Genomic DNA, 18088 nt, shown 5'->3' with positions numbered 1-18088 from the left:
GAGAAGTACAAAATATTATGACCATATTTTTCATATGACACCTGTCTCTGAGAGCCTACTCCTAACCTTCAAACTTGTAATTTCCAGTATTGTAATTTATGTGCTCACATAGCTATCTCTTCTTGTAGAATTGAGCTCCCTGAGGGAAGGAATTTGGTTACCTTTATCTGCAGCACATAGCAGAGAACCTGGTACCTAGAAAGACCTTAATAAAGGAAAGGAATGTTGAACCAATGGTGGACTGATTGGTTGATATGTACATATGTATGCATGTATGGATACATGTATATACATCCTGTTCTATATACTTTTAGTAGCTAGATTCTCTAATTATAAGATTAATGGAATAGTACTTTCAAAAAATACAAAATAAATTAGAAATATGTCTTTCTGGTGTAAAAGAGTAAGAGTTTTTGTGTATGTCAAGCAGTAACCATAGAATGCCATGTTCTTAGACCATAGAAACTCATCTGTGTAATAGAGGTTTCGTAGTGTTTCCTTAATCAGTTCCCAGATCAAATAATCAGAAACGATTTCATCTCTTTTCTCCACCATCATTGTCATCAAACATATTGGGCCTCATACTCTAAGATATATTTGTCTTGTGGCATGTTTTTAATGTCATGTTAATGACTATTTGTGCCAAAATAACAAGGAAAGTCTATTTCCAAATGTAGCCCCAATTACTTTGCCTTAAAAATACTTTGAATAATCTAAATGGCTAACCTGAATTACCTAATATCAGCTAAGATTCAATTGATGTCAGTAAAATGACAGTTTGGTATTTCATGGAATTTAAATAGCCTGTGTCCTAGTTAAGTTCCTACAATAGGTAATTATTCCACATATAGTTTCACCAAGTTGCTGTGGTATACACTTTGATTTGCCTCCATTTCTGTACACTGTTGCTGAATGCTGTTAAGTGGCTATCACATTTTTCCTCTAGTGGTTTGGAGATCCCTGTAAATTTGACAAAATTTGAAATTCTTTGGGCATAATAGGCTTTACATTTATATAAATTATTATTTTGTCCACATTGAGTCTTTCAGACATTTTGTTTTATATAACTGTGGTCTGCAAATTGGCCAAAGCAAATTTCATTGAGAGACCAAAAGGAGATGTGTATGCAAAGTTAATATTTGCTCAGACAAATAATCCTTCATGAATGCAAAATTCAGGTTTTGTGTGGATTACATCAAAGAATCACAGAATGAATAACAACTAATCATAGAAAGACATTTAGTGAATATTCTTAAAAACTTTTATCTTGTAGAACTACAAGAAGAGAGAAATAGCTACATATATGAAATCAAGCCTTAATATAATACCACAAAAATAAAGTCTTATCAAACATAATGTAGAATTAAAATGGAATGAAGATAAAGCAAGCTCTCCTGACTAGGGAGAGAAAATATAGAGAGACAGAAAAGAAATTGAATTTCAGATCTTTTTTTCAAGATAAAAATGAATTATTATAAAATAGACCTGTATTCATAACTTAGACTCTCTTGTTTGGATTTCATACACTGAAAGCAATCATAAGACTGAAGGGAAATTTATTATAAAGTCATCTGGGATATCACTTTGTAAACATAGAAAAACACATTAGAAATTGAAATGGCAACAATGAAAATTTCATTTTAAAAGAATGTAAATGAGAGACAAGGAGAGAACTGTTGAGATACATGAAAGAAGGTCATTACTTCTCTTGAATTCCTATAAATACTGAAAAGTGTTTTCCATTAACAAGATACTGGCACTACAGTAAATGTGATTAGATAATCTCCCCCCCCACCACACACACATACAGGGACTCAAACTATTCTAAAGACACATTCTGTGCTAGTATGCCAGATGAGGCTATTTTCCCACCTGCGTAAGAGTATGGCCTAAGAGTCTATTAGGCATCACCAAACCAGAGGCAAAAGTGCAAGTTGGCCATGGAGCTCTGGTTGGGAAAACTGGGGCACAGAGCATTTGGGGGATGTAGTCCACTACTGACCCCTCAACAAAGTGCAGAGCTGGTGGAATCCCTTGCACAGAGAGGATAATCCTACAAAGAGTTAAGCACCTGCAGATCATTCAGTATCTAATCTAGGTGCCTTCCACCGTAATTAGAGTGTGTTTATTCATTAGTAGCTGAACATTTTGCAGACTGTAAAAATTTAAATGATCCTGCAGCTCATTATGGCACCTTGTGCATCACAGATTACACAGTTGCACTGCTCCTTTATGTGCCTTTTATATCTTAATTTAGGTCCCAGTATGAGTATGTATGTCATATCGGGAAAGTATAAATGGTAACAAATGATTTTAGAGGAATTGTCATGTGCCTTTATAGAGAACAGAAAAAAATAATGCACATTTTAGTCCTCTCAATATATTCTGTATTCTGGAGCCTAAGAACTGAGCAGGGGCTCTATTTCACTAAACTTTAATGGGAAACAAATCAAGTCTCAGGAACAAAATGGCAGAAATCTATCTACTCAGGGATTGCAGAGTATAACTTTTGTCAAGATAAAATGAACAATATTTCAAAGAAACCAAAAGAAAACTCAGCATTGTAGAATACTGAAAGAACATGGGCTTTGGAGTAAGACAGATTCCACACTGAGCCACTTATCAACTATGTGTTCTTGGGCAAGTTATTTAATCTCTGAGCCTCAGTTTCTTTATCTATATAATAGAGACATCTACACTTCACATAGGGATGAGGAATAATAGGTAAAGCTCCTGGTTCATGCCTGACACATACTACGTGCTTTATAAATGGTTACTGTTATTCTTACAGGGTTGGGAAGCGTGTTTGCTTGGTTATAGCCCACAGTTATTCAGCAGAGGCAAACCAGAGGATGCCTGCGTTGTGATAGTTTCAGCCTGGGGTGGGTGAGACTGTTGGCCACATGGAGTAACTTACCCTCCCAGCCTTACTTCCATTCATTAGCTGCTGACATTCACTTGTTCCACTGGAAATGTGGCAAACTCTTCACCAGGACCATCTAGCACCACTGTGTGACTAAATTCATCCAGCCAGTTACAGGAAGACAATGCCTTTAACCTAAAACATACTGAATGTTAGAGTTGAAAGGACCATGTGCTGGCTGCCAACTGGTGGACCATGGACCCTTGGTTCCTCCAAATTATTGCAAGTGTTCCAAGCGTGCATCAAGCATCATCAGAGATAGAAGAATATCTTGTATCTATCTATATATAACTATATGAAGTACTATCTTACTGTTTTATTAATAAAATGTAAATTCATTTCAAAACATTGTTGAATTCTTAGTAGCTTTGCATCCTGTTGTATATTCTCTGTCAGCCATTATAAAACATACAACTCTCACACCACAGTGGATGTGGTACAAAGGAATTGTAAAATTGTTTGATATTATACAGGAGCCCTCATGCTCAGAAAAATCAAGAATTGGTGCTCTCATTTCTCAGGTCCAGGAAAATGATGTGTGATGTACTCACTTACACAGCTTGTTAAGGAAAACACTGGTGAGAACTCCAGTCTCCTAATCCCTAGTCCAGAACTCTCAACAGTGGAGATGTTTGCATCATTTCTTCTGGAAAAATCTGTGAAATGTATTTAATTTTCAGATTAGTATGCATGCAGTTGAGTATTGACAGAAAATGGATTATATGAAAAATTAAATGTTTACATGAACAGTATCTGGCACATATAAAGCACTCAATAAATGATAGTTCTTATCATGATGGCCGTTCAATCAGGAGTGATTTTGTCACTTTTTCTGTCTGTTGCTCAGTAATTTACTACATCCAAGTGTAACATTTTAAAGTTATATCATTTGTCACGCAGACAAGTAGCTTCTGTTTTCACTTCTCATACTCTCAGAATGGGAGTGGGTGGACACTTTTTAAATCTCCCTCCCATAAGTCTTTTAGGAGTAGAGTCTCTTGCCCTTAGTACTGAGGCTAACTTTGGAGGAAGTCCTTGTGATGCATTTTATTATAGCTTCAGACAGCTATTGGCCTGGATTCAATGTGCGTGCTTCAGACAGAACTCAGTTTTGTTGCTGAATTACCCATTGGGATCGGGTATATTTCTGTGAAGTAAAGGGATTTAAATATTTGCTTTCCATCAATGTTTTTTAATTTGTCCTTCCCCCTGCCCTGTTCCTCTACGCCAGACTCTTTAATTATTAAGAGATTTAACATGAGATCGGTATTTATTTAAAATTGTACCCAGAGGTAGTCTCTAGAGATTTGGCATCTCACGTCACAATGAGGCCCACAGATGATAGCAGAAAACAGTGACTGAGGGAGATTTATATCTGACTATGCAAGTAAAGTACTCATTTCATAAAACTATAAACCATCCAGGTTGATCACAGTAGTTAAATACAAGGAAAGTTCCCCTTGGGTTTTTCAGGTAAATTTAGGACTGAAGCAAGTGTTATCACTATGTGTTTGGTTCTAAATGTTTTTCAATATCTGTATTTAGTATGTGTCCCATTTCTTTAGCTAACTATGTAAGAATTTGATTTCTAAGCTAAATAAGAGAATATGTGGAGTTTGTACTTGTGCACATCCGACTAGAATTCTCTTATAGGGAAGTCGCCCAGGGCAAGGAGATGAAAGAGCCAGTAGTAGTAGGCACTTCTATATGTGCTGAACGTGTCCATTTTATGTAAAGGCAGATGACTTATAGTAGCTTCCATGTCATTCTCATTCAGTCAGCTCTGTCAGGCAAGGACTTGGCTGTTTTGTGTTCCAGCTACCGGGCAGCAGCCTCATCAGAGGAAATCACCAGAGGCCTCTGTTTCTCCCCAGAAGACAGCCCAGTGGAGCATTACTCCAGTATAAATAGATTGAGTGGTTGAGTATCCAGGCCTCCAGTGGTGATCTTTCTCTGTGGCTGAGAAGAAGGTAACCTGATTTAGAATAAACACACTAGAGGTAGCCCTAGACAAATTTTTTAGAAGTTATATCTGCATCGTTGCCCCCACCCAATGCCCCTTACACATCCTTAAATATTTATCCAAACTGACTTTTCCCACAAGAGCCCATTGCATGCCCTACCCAGGCCTGCTGTCCTCAGCCAGTTCCCTGTACTGTTGTTTCCTTTCCCCTTCTTGTTCTCACTGTCAGAACATATCTGCCTTATCATTCCATTCCCTTAAGACGTTGTATGATGTCTATTCAACTATCTGTTCAAATAATTTATGCCAAAATGTGCACAAGTGGTAATAGGTAATAGGTGCCCCCTTGCTTTTAGCAGTGGCTTTACGTAAATGAAGAGACTCAGACACTGTGGATTCTAAGTGTACTGCCAGGCAGCAGGAGAGAGAGTTCAGGAATAGTGGGTCTTTTGGCACTCACCGTATATACCCACAGGGCATTGGACCAGCCCTGAGCAAAAAAGCATGAATTATACCCCAACCCTTGCTCCACACCTGGTCTATTACTACATTCACAGAAGCAGCACTTTTGTTTCCAACCTCCCAGAAGTCTGAGACAGTGAACAATTTTTCAAAGGAAGAGAAAAAGCAGAGTTTAATAATGGGACTAATTTTCACAGTTTTGCAGCTGAGGCTTCCTTTGGGGCTCATTCTTTTAGAAATAAGTACCCCGTTAATAATGGGCACAGAATTCACCAAGGGAGAGATACGAAGTGTGATGAAGGGGGCTGTGAGGGGAAGAGAGGCAAGGGGACAATTAGATGAGCGGAAAACTGAGAGTGAATCAGGGGTGCGCTTGAAGATGAGAAATGGAGGGAGATTTCGTATTTTATTCAAAGGAAAGATAAGATAGATTCTGAAGTGGAAATAAACAACATGTGACTTGGGGAAGAATCTGGCTAACCACCTCTTTCTTGGCTGATACCTGATCCCATCACTGTCAGCTACATAGAGGCTTTGGTATGGGCCAGTATAAAATGGTCCCCAAGGTGCCAGCTCTGTTGCCAAAGACACCCCCCCTCATTTCCTGGTGCGCCCTATTGAAACAGTTTACGGTTCCATTTCTATTATTATGTGTTAAGATTTTGCAACAAGAAATAGACACTTCTACTCTCCTTCCATCAAAACACTCATGTATATTGTTTTAAAGTGGTTGGTGACATTTGGCTTTTTCAGAAAACAGATTTTTCATATGCTTATTATATAGACTGTTTCTGCTTTTTTCTTTTTGAGGGTGAGGGGAGTTTGAAGTATCTCTTTCTTCAAGGTAACCAATTTTGGCTCTTCTGTTTAACATTCAAAATTGTAGCCATTGGGCATGGATTAAGTGGTCCGTGGTTTGATTACATTCTAGAAGAGAATTACTAGATGTATTGAGAGTCATTATAGCAAGTGGCTAAAATTGCAGACTCTGGGGCTGGGCGGCTGGGGTTCAATTCCTGCTTTCTCCCACTTACTGGGTATGCCTTTGGGCAAGTCACTTAACTCTCTGGGCTTTAGTTTCATCGTCTATAAAAAACGAAGATCATAAATATGGCAATTAGGAGAATGAAGTGACTTAGTGTATGAAAAGTGCTTAGAACTACATGCCTGACGTAGTAAATACCATATGCTGTTGTTGTTAGGAGAGATAAATTGAATAACTTTTATATTGATATAAAGATAAAATTGTCAAATAGTTTATTCTAATTAGAAGGGGGGGAAAGGCAGTGATTCTCCGGCACATGGTTTCTGTGGCTAAAATTCAAGTTTTGCTGTGATAAATGTGCATTTTTACATCTGTGTGTGGCTAATATTTATTGAGTGCTCACTATTTTTCAATTACTATGCTAGGCAGTTTACATATTTTATTTAATTCTCACAACAACCTGATGAGGTAGATACTGTTATTATCCCCATTTTACAGATGAGAAAACTGAGGCTAAGAGTAAGTAAATTTCTAAGTCCAAGAGTTAGTAAATGATGTAATGCTTCAAAGTTGGTGCTTTTAACTACTGCTCTATAATGTTCCCAAAATATGCTTGCAGCTATCAAGATATAGATATGTTGTGTAGTAATGTTATGATAATTCTGCTTTTTTTTATCAGAACTTAGTAAGGCAAATGAAGTCTGCTTCATTTGTTCTACACCCCGCGGGTTGTTGGTTTTATGCCCTGTTTTAGTCAGAATGCGGAAACCTCAGTACCTTAAAGAGGTTTTCTCCTCCTAAGTGTTGATAGTTGCTTGTAGTTCAGTACACTCCAGACCCAGCGGGAATAGTCTTTGTATAAAAAAAACAAAAACAAAAAACAAAATCAAAAAACTATAACTCCTTTTTATGTGAGGGATAAATGCTGACTGTGGAATCATAGCCGCAAGTAGTAAATGATGTTTGGGGCAAAGGGCATGACAAGGAGAACCCTCGCTCGGCCTCCTGGTTCATCCTGGTTTACCACGGTATTTGCTCTGAGAGGCAGCATCACCACAGAGCAAACTGCCCACTGTTGTTCTTTCCAGATAGCAAAGAAAATTTACTCATCTCCATTGCCTGCTGGCGTTGGGTTTCCTGTAACTGCTCTCTGTTCCCATTTTATCCTTAATTAGCCTGTCTCATATTATGTACGACTTGTAAGACACCTCTGGTACACACACTCAGAAGTTTGACTTTGAATCTTCAGATAAGATTACTCGGCAGACGTAAGTGGAACATTTCCATATCCTCTTGGCAGTCAGCAGCATTTGCTGTTATATTCATCTGCATGTGGTGATTTATAGCCATCCCTGATACCTCCTGTGAATGACAATGCCAGCCTATTATGAGATTTCTCATCTCTGAATTCCTGTAGGATTCGCAGTCTGTAAGGCACTGGCTCATGTTGGCTTGTTCTCTAGCAGTTGCATGTGTGAAGAGGCAGGGAGCACCAGTGTGTCTCCTAGAGTGTCTGACTGAGGGCTGGGCAGTAGCAAGCTTAATAAAGAAAGGAATGGAGAGAAAAGAAGGGGGAGAGGTGTATGTCTGCCTTATCTCCCAAATTAGATTGTCAGCTTCTCAGCCCAGAGGTCACATCTGTTTTTCCTATCTCCTTTAATACTGATTCTAAAAGCAGGCAAACAGTGAGTATGCAGTGCATGCTTATTGCCCGAAGGCCTAAGGTCTTATTTTAATTAATAGATTATGCTAAAAAGATGCCATTTCCATTCACTTGAACTTAATGCAACCCAAAGAAAATAGAGTTTTCTCTAAATGTTATTGAAATGTTATTTACATCACATTGAAGGTATCTCTAAATCGGTTTTTCGATTGGTCCCTCACAGAGCTGTGATCCTCATTTCAGAAGACAAACCTCTAAGCTGGTGGTGCAGCGAAGATAGCTAGGACAACGGAAGTGCATGTAGTGGTAAAGCGTAGGTGTTATTCTGAGGAAAGCACTAGCACAGAAATCCTGTAAATGACTAAAATGCTGCAGTGAGTAAAAGCTCACTCTGACCAACAATAACTACTTGGCCCCAGGAAGGAGTCAGCAGCCCACTGATTGAGATTGGGAGGTACTCACTGTGGCACCAGGTACCTTCCAGTCTTAACGGGTTGACCACACGTTTGCGCATCTGTTTCTGGACCCTCTATTCTGTTCTATTGAACTATAATATCTTTTTCCCTTCACTGAATTGTATCAATGACAGTAGCTTTATAGTGAGATTTTACATCACGTTAAGTAAGTCCTTCAACTTTGTACTTCTTTTGTAAAATTATTTTGATTTATTCTGGAACCTTTGCATTTCCATATCTATTTTAAAGACATCAGCTAGAATAATGATTGAGAGTGCATTAAGTCTACAGGTTAATTTGGGAAGAATGGCCATATTAATATTGAGTGTTCCACTTTATGAGCTTGGAATATCTTTCCATTTATTTATTATTTTTTCTCAGTCAAACATTGCAGTTTTTACTGTAAAGGACTGGGTTGTCCTTTGCTAGACTTATTTTTAGGTATTTTATTGGCATTACTGGAAATGGAATTTATTTTATTTTCCAACTGCTTGCTGCTAGCACGCAAGAATATTTTTTTTGTATTAACTTGTTATCTTGCAAACTTGCTAAATTCATTTATTTGTTCTAATTCTTGTTATGTAAATTGCATGTGATTTTCTATGTAAAAAAAATTGTCATGTGCAAATAGTGCAAATAGAGGTAGTTTTACTTCCTTTCTGGTATTTGTGCCTTTTTTTTTTTTTGGCTTTTTCTTTTATGTCTTATTTCAAAGACTAGGACCTCGAGAAGAGAGGTTCTTTTGAATAGAAGAAAGCAGGTATCCTTGCTTTGATCTCAGGGGAAAGCAATTTTGTCTCTCACCATTAACTATGATGTTAGTGGTTGAATTTTTTTTAGATACCCTTTGTCAGTTGAGGGCGTTCCTTAATATTTCTAGTTAGCTGAGTATTTTATCATTAATGGATATTGAATGTTCTCAAATGCTTTTTCTGCATCAGTTAGAATGATCATATGGTTATGGTTTTTTCCCCTATATTTTGTTAATCTAGTGAATTATATTGATTAATTTTCAAATGTTAAACCAACCTTGCATTACTAGGGTAAACCATTCTTGGTCATGATGTGTTATCTTTTTTATATAGTATTGGATTTGATTTGCTAATATTTTGTTAAAAATATTTGGCTCTGTCTTCATAAGGGTATTTTTCTGTAATTTCTTTAATAATGTCTTTGTCAGGTTTTGTATTAGAGTTCTACTGGCCTCATAAAATGAGTTAGGCAGTTTCTCTCCTCTATTTTTTAAAAAGTTTGCATAATATAATTGTTATTTCCTCCTTGAATGTTTGATAGAACTTACTAATGAAACCATTTGAGTTGGAGTTTACTTTTTAGAAAGATTTTTTGATACCACATTTATTTTTGTTAGTAGATATAGAACTATTCAGATTTTCTGTATCTGCTTGTGTCAATTTTACTGTTATATTTTCAAGAAATATATTCATCTAAGCTGTGAAATTTGTTGGCATAAAGTTTTTAATAGTCTTATCCTTTGATTATCCTTTCAATGAATGTAGAATCAGTAGTAATGACCATTTTTCATTCTTGATACTGATATTTTAAACATTTAATACTTTGACCATCTTATGTTTGAATATTTTTTAGCATTCCATTTTATTTTATCTCTTGACTTTTTGGCTATATCTCTTTACATCATTTTTTTCATAGTTGCTCTATAGATTGCAATACATATGCCTAACCTTCCATAGACTATTTAGACTTAATATTGTACCACTTCATGTAAAATATAGAAAACTTGGAACCATATAGGTTCCTTTGCCCACACCCAACCTTTATATGGTAATTGTCATATGTAATATTTACATACATTGAAAACATGACTAGATAATGCTATATTTGTTTTCCATATTCAGTAATATTTTTAAAGAACGTAAGAGGGGAAAAAAATAGTGTTTTGTATTTACCCATATATGTACCATCCTGTGCTTCCTTCTATCCTGATGTGTCAGATATCATTTCCCTTCAGCTTGAAATACTACTTCTGGCATTTCTGGTAGAGTGGGTCTGCTGGTAGTGAATTCTCTTAGTTTTCCTTCTTCTGGCAATGTCTTTATTCTGCCTTTATTCCTATAGGATATTTTTGCCGACCACAGAATTCAGGGTTAACAAAGACATCTGCCAGAATCTTGATTGGGAATACATTAAATCAATTTGGAAAGAATTGCTGTCTTAGCAAAAGAAAATATATTATTCCACTGCTTCTGCTCCCCCATCATTTCTTTTGAGAAATCTGCAATGATTCTAATCATTGTTCTCTGTGTATAATGTGCCATTTTCTCTATCTGCTTTTAAGACTTTTTCATTTCCTTGGGTGTCATCAGCTTGATTATCATATGTGTAGGGTTTTTTAATTTGATTTTTATCCTGTTTGGAGTTCACAAAGATTCTTCAAAATGTAGATTTATTTCTTTCAACTAAATTTGGGAATTTTTCAGTCATTATTTATTCAAACAAATTTTCTGCCCCAGTCTCTTAGTCCTCTACTTCTGGGACTCCAATAACATGTATTTTCAATCTTTGATATTCCACAGGTCCCTGAGGCTCTGCTCACATTTGTCTATTTTCCTTTCTTTGTGTTCCTTAGCTTGGATATTTTATATGATTTCTCTTCAAGCTTATTGACCATTTTCTCTGTCATCGCCAGTATGCTATTGAGCCTTTGCAGTGATTTTTATTTTTAGTTTCAGATATTTTATTTTATTTTTAAGTTTTAACATTTCTGTAATTTTTTCAAGATTTTTTCTTCCCTCTACTGAGAACATCTGCTTTTTCATTCATTTCAATTGTGTTTTCCTTTATTTCATGAAGTGTATTTATAATTGCTATTCTCTACCTGGTTATCATGGTGTTGACATTTGTTGATTGCTTTTCCCTTTAGAATTGATCATGTTTTTCTTGTTCTTTGTATGTTTAGCAGTTTTGAATTGTGCCTTTGATATTGTGAATGTTATACTGTGCAGGCTCTAAGTTCCTGTTATATTCCTCTGGAGAGTATTGATGTTTTGTTTTAGCAGGCATTCGATCCAGTTAGGTTCAGACCACAAATTCTGTCTTGCACTGATTCAAATCACAGTTCACTTCTCAAAGCCTGTGTTTGGGAGCGTCCTGTGTGTGACATTCAGAGGTTACTCTGAGACATGGTTTAAATACGAGTTCAGTTCTCTAAGTGTGTTTAGATCTGCCCCTCATATGTGTGTCTCAGGGCTTAGGCTCAGACTTGTACAGGTTCAAACATGGAACCAGATGATCCTCTTCTCTGGCTCTTTCTCCACACTCCCTGGCCTCTATTGGAGTTTTAGACACTGATGCGTCCTCCCTTATATTACTCTATAACTGGAGCCCACATTCGGGGGAAACTGCAAGAGAAATGAGGAGAAAACTACAAAGCAGGAAATTCATTCCCATGCAATCGGCTTTGTAAGTTACTGCTGTCCTCTAGAATCCACCTGCGTTTCTTTACTTTGAGGAATCTTCAGGGAGTTATTTTTGTATTTCATCTAGAGATTTTAGTTATAATCAAGGAGGCATGGATTATAGACTTACATTGCCGTACCATTGGGAACCTCAGAAGGAAGATTTTGAAGACAGACAGTCTGGATCCAGAACTTAAGAAATAACTATATTGCTTCTCCTCTTCAAAGAAATTTTTTTTAAATATATGTAACATTAATTAAATTGATGAATCTCCCTATTTGAGTCAAATATATCCAGAACCTCTCAAAAATTCCTGCAACAGATCACTTTTATTTATTTACTAACAATAGATTTAATGTTTAATAACTCTTTCAGGAAAGTATGCACCAGTGTTTTTCCCCCTCATCCTGGGAGAGGAGGATAGAGGGTAAAGGGAGGGGAGTCCTGAAATCTAACTCCAGAAAATAGCATACAGTCTAATTGTTAGTCAGTCAACAAGCGCAAATACCCTTCTGGATCTTCCTTTGGGCACAAGAAAGAAATAGAAAGGCAGTAATCGACTGAAAAATTCATATGCCTACCATGTAGAGAAATTCATTATCTCCAAAGACAAATGAACCCAATCTCAGCAGAGATGAAGACCTTAAGATTTTTATTCTACTGGTAATTCAAAAGAGTAATGTGGACACCATGAACATTCAGCTAATTCTGTGTAACTTTAATTGTGAAAATTTTCAACAGGTAAATAATAATTTCAGCTCCACTTTTGAAGTATGTTTTACAAAGCTACCTCTTTGTATCCGTGAGTTTACAGGTGCCAGGCCCTTTTCCTTTGTGATCATGACATATTCTTAGAAAATTATTTTGAAAAGTGATTTATCTGTGCTGTTCCAGGGCCTCTTGTAGTAGCAGTAGTAGCAGTAATACATAAACAGTAGAAATAATCCTGATGATGATAGCTTACTTAAGACTTATTTTGAGCCAATTATTGTATGCCAGCACTTTACAAACATTAGCTCATTTAACCCCTGCTAGGTCGTATTTTTTAGATGAGTAAAATGAAACTTAATATGCAAGGCCACACAAATGATAAGTGGCAGAGCTAGGATTTATTCTGGCCAGCTTTGCCATATGTAGGACTTGGAGTCCTGAGCCAGTATATAATTTCTTCCTACAGATAAATATAAGTAGATAAATGAACCAGTATTTCACTGTCTCCCACTTTGTCCAGCAACAAACCAGGGTCTCTCACTCTTCCAGTGGGTGTTCATGCTACATCTAAAGACTGGAAAGTGAGTCAGAGATTTAATTTTAACCTTGGGCTTCTCCTGAGGTTCTCCATTGTGAAACTTGATCTAATGAGTAAAGCCAATCTTAGCAAATTAGTAGGGCAGAAAATTTCACATTCCTTTCTGATGTCTTTAGGTACTACCACCCAAGTTCCCTACTGGAATATAAAAATATTATTTCTCTGATCATTAATTATGTTCAGCAATTCCAAGGTTAATTTAACACCCTTAGGACATACTGTCATCACCAGTCAATTGTTGATATAAGTCAGTTGCTCAAGGTACTTCTAGCCTATGTTACAAGACCAGTCATGTAAATTAGACTTTAATTTTTTGGAAGTCTTGAGTCATGTTTGATATTTAGAGATGCATTACAAAGATAAATATATAAAACCATCTCAGTTGAAAGAAACTAGTTGTTGACTGTTCCTCAGGAAAAAAGAATTAAAAAGGAAAATGCATAGAATAGACAATCTACCTTCAGCAGAGATCACTCCTAGGGTAAGATAGTATATATATATTCATTCGGTGGTATTTATTGAGCACCTACTATGTGCCAAGTATTATGCTGGGCACTGGGAATATCGCTCTGAAGAGCACAGATGGATCCCATCACCTCTTACGTTCTTGAGGGCTTCACACCTTCACTTGTCAGCTTTCCTTCCTGCATTAGTTTTGCCCTCTGTATAATATTACTATCTGCACATATGCATGTAATAGCCCCCATATTAAGGGGAAAAATTTCTTTGACCTGAAACCCTCCTCTAGATACAACTCTATTTCTCTGTATTCCCTTATAGCAAATTTACTATTTCCCCTTTCTTTTAAAGAAAACTTCCTAGAAATTCTAGACAACTCTTTTGCTTATATCTCATTGGCCAGGACTTAGATAATATCTAGTGCAGGGGAGGTTGAGAAGTATAGCAGTTTTTAGCTGGATGGCACTATATTCAGCTAAAATCGAGATTCTTTTCTAAAAAAGAGGAAGAAATGGATATTGGGAAGCAACTAGCTGTCTCTGCCACACTGTGAATCTAATCCTCCCCCAAGTATCCCCCATTTCAATAAATGTCAGCTCCATTCTTCCAGTTGCTTCGGCCAAAATATCTTGGGGTCATCTGTGACTCCTTTTCTCTCCTACTCCACATCCAATCTACCAGCAAATCCTATTGATTATACTTTTAAAATATAGCCTGAATCTGACAGCTTCTAACCACCTCCATCACTTTCATCTTAGTGCAGTTTATCATCGCCCCCCTTAGACTTCCGAAATAGTCTCCTCACTGGTCTCTCTGGTTCTGCCAGTCCATTCTCCGCATAGTAGCATATAATCCTTCAAAACATAAGTCAGATCATGTCATTCCTGTGTGCAGAACTCTCCAGTAACCTCCCAGCACACTCTGAATAAAATCCAAGTAACTTACTATTAAAAGGCCATACATCATTTGGTCCTGGCTAACTCTTTGATTAAATCTACTATTCTCTACCTCACTCATTCCACTCCAGCTATACTAGCTTCCTTGCTGTTCCTTGAATTATACCAAGCATGTATCAATTTCAGGGCCTTTGTATCTACTGTTCCTTCTACTTTGAATGCTGTCCTCCTAGATATCCCCATGGCTTGCTCCTTAACTTCCTTCAGGTCGTTGATCAAATATCACATTCTCAAAGATATCTTCCCCAACAGCCTATCTAAAATAGGATTTCCACTGTAAATCTTTTTTGCTTTATACAACTTTTTTCTTTGTAACACTCAGCACTCTTTGATGTATTATCTGATTTTCTGCATGAGTATGTGCGGGTGTGTATATGTACACTTTCTCCTTGTATGTACATATATATATATATATAAACACTTATATGTACAGATATGAATTTGATTATTGAATGTCTTCCCCATTCAAATTAGAGTAGAGACTTGGTCTATTTGCTGCTGTCTTCCTTATCAGATAAGGGTGGTCAGGACAGACTTCTCTGAGGAGAGGACAATTGAACTAAGAATGAAGGAAGAGGAGCCAGCTATGCAAAGGTCTCGAAGGAGAGCACTCCAGACAAAGGGAACAGCTAAGTGCAAGGGCCCTTCAGTGGACATAAGCCTGCCGAGTTCAGGGGACTTGTCCTGTGTTTATGGATAAAACGGAGCCCAATATAGCTGGAATATAGAAAATTACGGAGAGAGTGGAACAAATGAGGTGGGAAAGAGAGGCAGGACCAAATCATCATGTAGAGTTTTGTCTGTCCAAGATGCAACAGAAAAAGAGTTGCCAGCCTCTCTGGCCCCTCAACCGTTCTCTGGCCTGTGGGAAACACTAAGGCTCCACTGCCAAAGGCTACTCCGTGGCTACTAGTGTCTTGTAGCCATTTAGATTTAATTAACTAAAAGTAAATAAAATAAAAAATGCAGTTTTTCAATCACACAAGCCATATAGCCATGTTCAACATAGTCACATGTGGCTAATGGCTATCTGTTGTACAGCACAGATAGAGAACATTCCATCATCACAAAGTTCTGTTGGGCAGTGCTGCTCTAGGAAAGCCAGTCAAGGAGAAATCATGCCAAGTTTGCTTAGCCTCTCCTCTGTGATTTTCTCTTAACCCTAGAATCAGTGTTTATCTATTTAAATGGAAAGATATGTGGTGCATAGAAAATTAGCATGTGGCCTATTCCATATGCAAATGTTCTCATGGATGATTTTTACCTTTGACAGAAAAGATGAGGAAAGACTGGTAAATCACACCATTCTTAACCTCATTATAAACACATTGCAAATGTGAAAATGCAAACTGTGGAAGTCATAAATGTAAAAGTAGCTTTCAATTTGCTTTAATAGGCGTTTTCTATGTCTTGTTGTAACCTAGGGATCTTGCTGCAAGAAACTGCCTGGTAGGTGAAAATAATGTTCTGAAAATCAGTGATTTTGGAATGTCTCGTCAAGAAGATGGTGGAGTATATTCATCCTCAGGCTTAAAGCAGATTCCCATTAAATGGACAGCACCAGAAGCTCTTAATTATGGTAAGAATAGACTCTATTTCTTTTTGGTGGTAAAAATCGACTCCATTAACACCAAACATTCACAAGCAAAGTTATAGGGGTAAAGCAGAGCCAAAATTAGAATGATTTGAGGATCAACACAAATGTGTAAATGTTTGTACTTTGCGCTTAAACATGAGCACAAACTTAATTCATTGACTTTATTGATCAGATTTCTATATGTAAGATCACTAGATTTAAAAGATGGATACACTTAGAAGCCTGTTAAATATGACAATGCATCTAAGGGAGTTTTTGTTTTTATCCAAAAATATTATTATTTTTATGGTCAAATTATACACAGAATATGTGTTGCTGTGGCTCTGGACTATTTCTTTTGAATGTCTTATAATTGGTCCAATAATCTCATCTAATGTTAGGTTCCTAAAATAAGTCAGTCTATTCTGTAGTTTCTCACTCTGAAAATCAACGTGGTTCCTTAGCATCTCTGGAACTTGTATAAATCTTGCGGGAAGAGAGAGATGGGAGTTACATTTTGAAACAGCAGGGATATTTTTCACTTGAATTCTTATGTGTCATTGTAATTGGAAATAAATACAGCTTGCAGTATCTGTGGTTGGGATGAAATGGGCCATAACAAGATGGGTAACAGCTCAAGAATTTTTTAAAAAAAGATTGTGCTTTAAGCAAAATTAGAAATTACATTTTCATTAAGGAAAGAAGCATATGAACTATGGGCTAATGAATAGGTGTAGTATGTTTTGAATAAAAATATCATAAAATGATTCTTTATTTAAAATGAAAAATTACTTCATCATGAAGAATTAATAAAGCATTTATAAATGCCTTAACTTAATGGCTAAAGACAGATAAAGCTTTTGTTTTAATTGAGGTGAAATTCATGTAACGTAAAATTAACCACTTTAAAGTGAACAATTCAGCGGCGTTTAGTACAGTTCACAATGTTGTGCAACTCCTACTCTATCTAGTTCCAAAACGTTTTCATCACTCCAAAATAAAACCCTATACCCATTAAGAAGTTACTCCCCATTCCTCCCTGCCCTCAGCCACTGGCAACCACATATCTGCGTTTTATTGTTATGGATTTACCTGTTCTGCATATTTCATATAAATGGAATCATACAATGTGTTTCCTTTTGTGTATAGCTTCTTTCACTTAGCATCCATGTTGTAGTATGTATCAGTACTTCATTCCTTCCTATGGCTGAATAATATTCCATTGCATGTATTTATCACAACTTGTTAATCCATTCATCCATTGATGTATATTTGAGCAGGTTTCACCTCTTGGCTATTGTGAATAGTGCTGCTGTGAACATTTGTGTACAAGGATTTGTTTGAGTCCCTGTTTAACATAATTCTGTGTGTACATTAGGAGTCATATGGTAATTCTATGTTTAACTTTTTGAGGAACCACCAAATGTTTTCCAGATGAAACTTTGGAATGTAATTGGTTTGGAAGTTAGTTGGGGCAGATCCAGACACCAGAATCTGTTGTGTATTTTGTATACCAACAATGCAATGGAATGTATAAGTGTAGGTAGTTGTCATTATGAGAAATTGACTAAGCTCTTCTAGTTCCCAACAAGGACATTTTTAACTTAACACTCCACAGACACTAATCCTCACCCTTAGTTTGTATTTCCATTTGTTAACAAGAGAAGCTTTTGTGACTTTTCTAGTAATCCCAAACTGATTCCGCTATTCCTCAGAATCTAGAGGAAGCAGCAGCCCTGCTGTTTTCCATAGTGATTCTTCTCTGGGGCGGTTGTTACTCTAAGGCTGTACTCCTAAGGAGAACAATCACAGGATGAAAGAGAGGATTGTAACCCTTGTATTTACACAGAGGTTTTCTTTAGATGAAAGAATATTTTTAAGCACCTTCTTAGTGATTCTTAT

The 18088-nt window shown here is 36.7% G+C and overlaps 1 protein-coding gene across 9 annotated transcripts in view; it reads left to right on the top strand.

Moving 5' to 3' along the window:
* FER (FER tyrosine kinase) overlaps window positions 1-18088 on the top strand; it is a 435477-nt gene that overhangs the window by 404023 nt on the left and 13366 nt on the right. For all 9 annotated transcript variants that reach the window (XR_011505916.1, XM_070517625.1, XM_014843218.3 and 6 more), the window contains one exon: window positions 16035-16189. Coding sequence is in view for 8 of the 9 variants with exons in the window: in XM_070517625.1 (XP_070373726.1) it covers window positions 16035-16189 (155 nt within the window). In the remaining variant the exon portion in view is untranslated. The remainder of the gene's footprint in view (window positions 1-16034; window positions 16190-18088) is intronic.

Source organism: Equus asinus, chromosome 9, assembly GCF_041296235.1.
Source record: "Equus asinus isolate D_3611 breed Donkey chromosome 9, EquAss-T2T_v2, whole genome shotgun sequence".
NCBI lineage: Eukaryota > Metazoa > Chordata > Mammalia > Perissodactyla > Equidae > Equus > Equus asinus.
The sequence above is the reverse complement of the archived record's forward strand: the minus strand, read 5'-3'. Positions and strand labels throughout refer to the sequence as shown.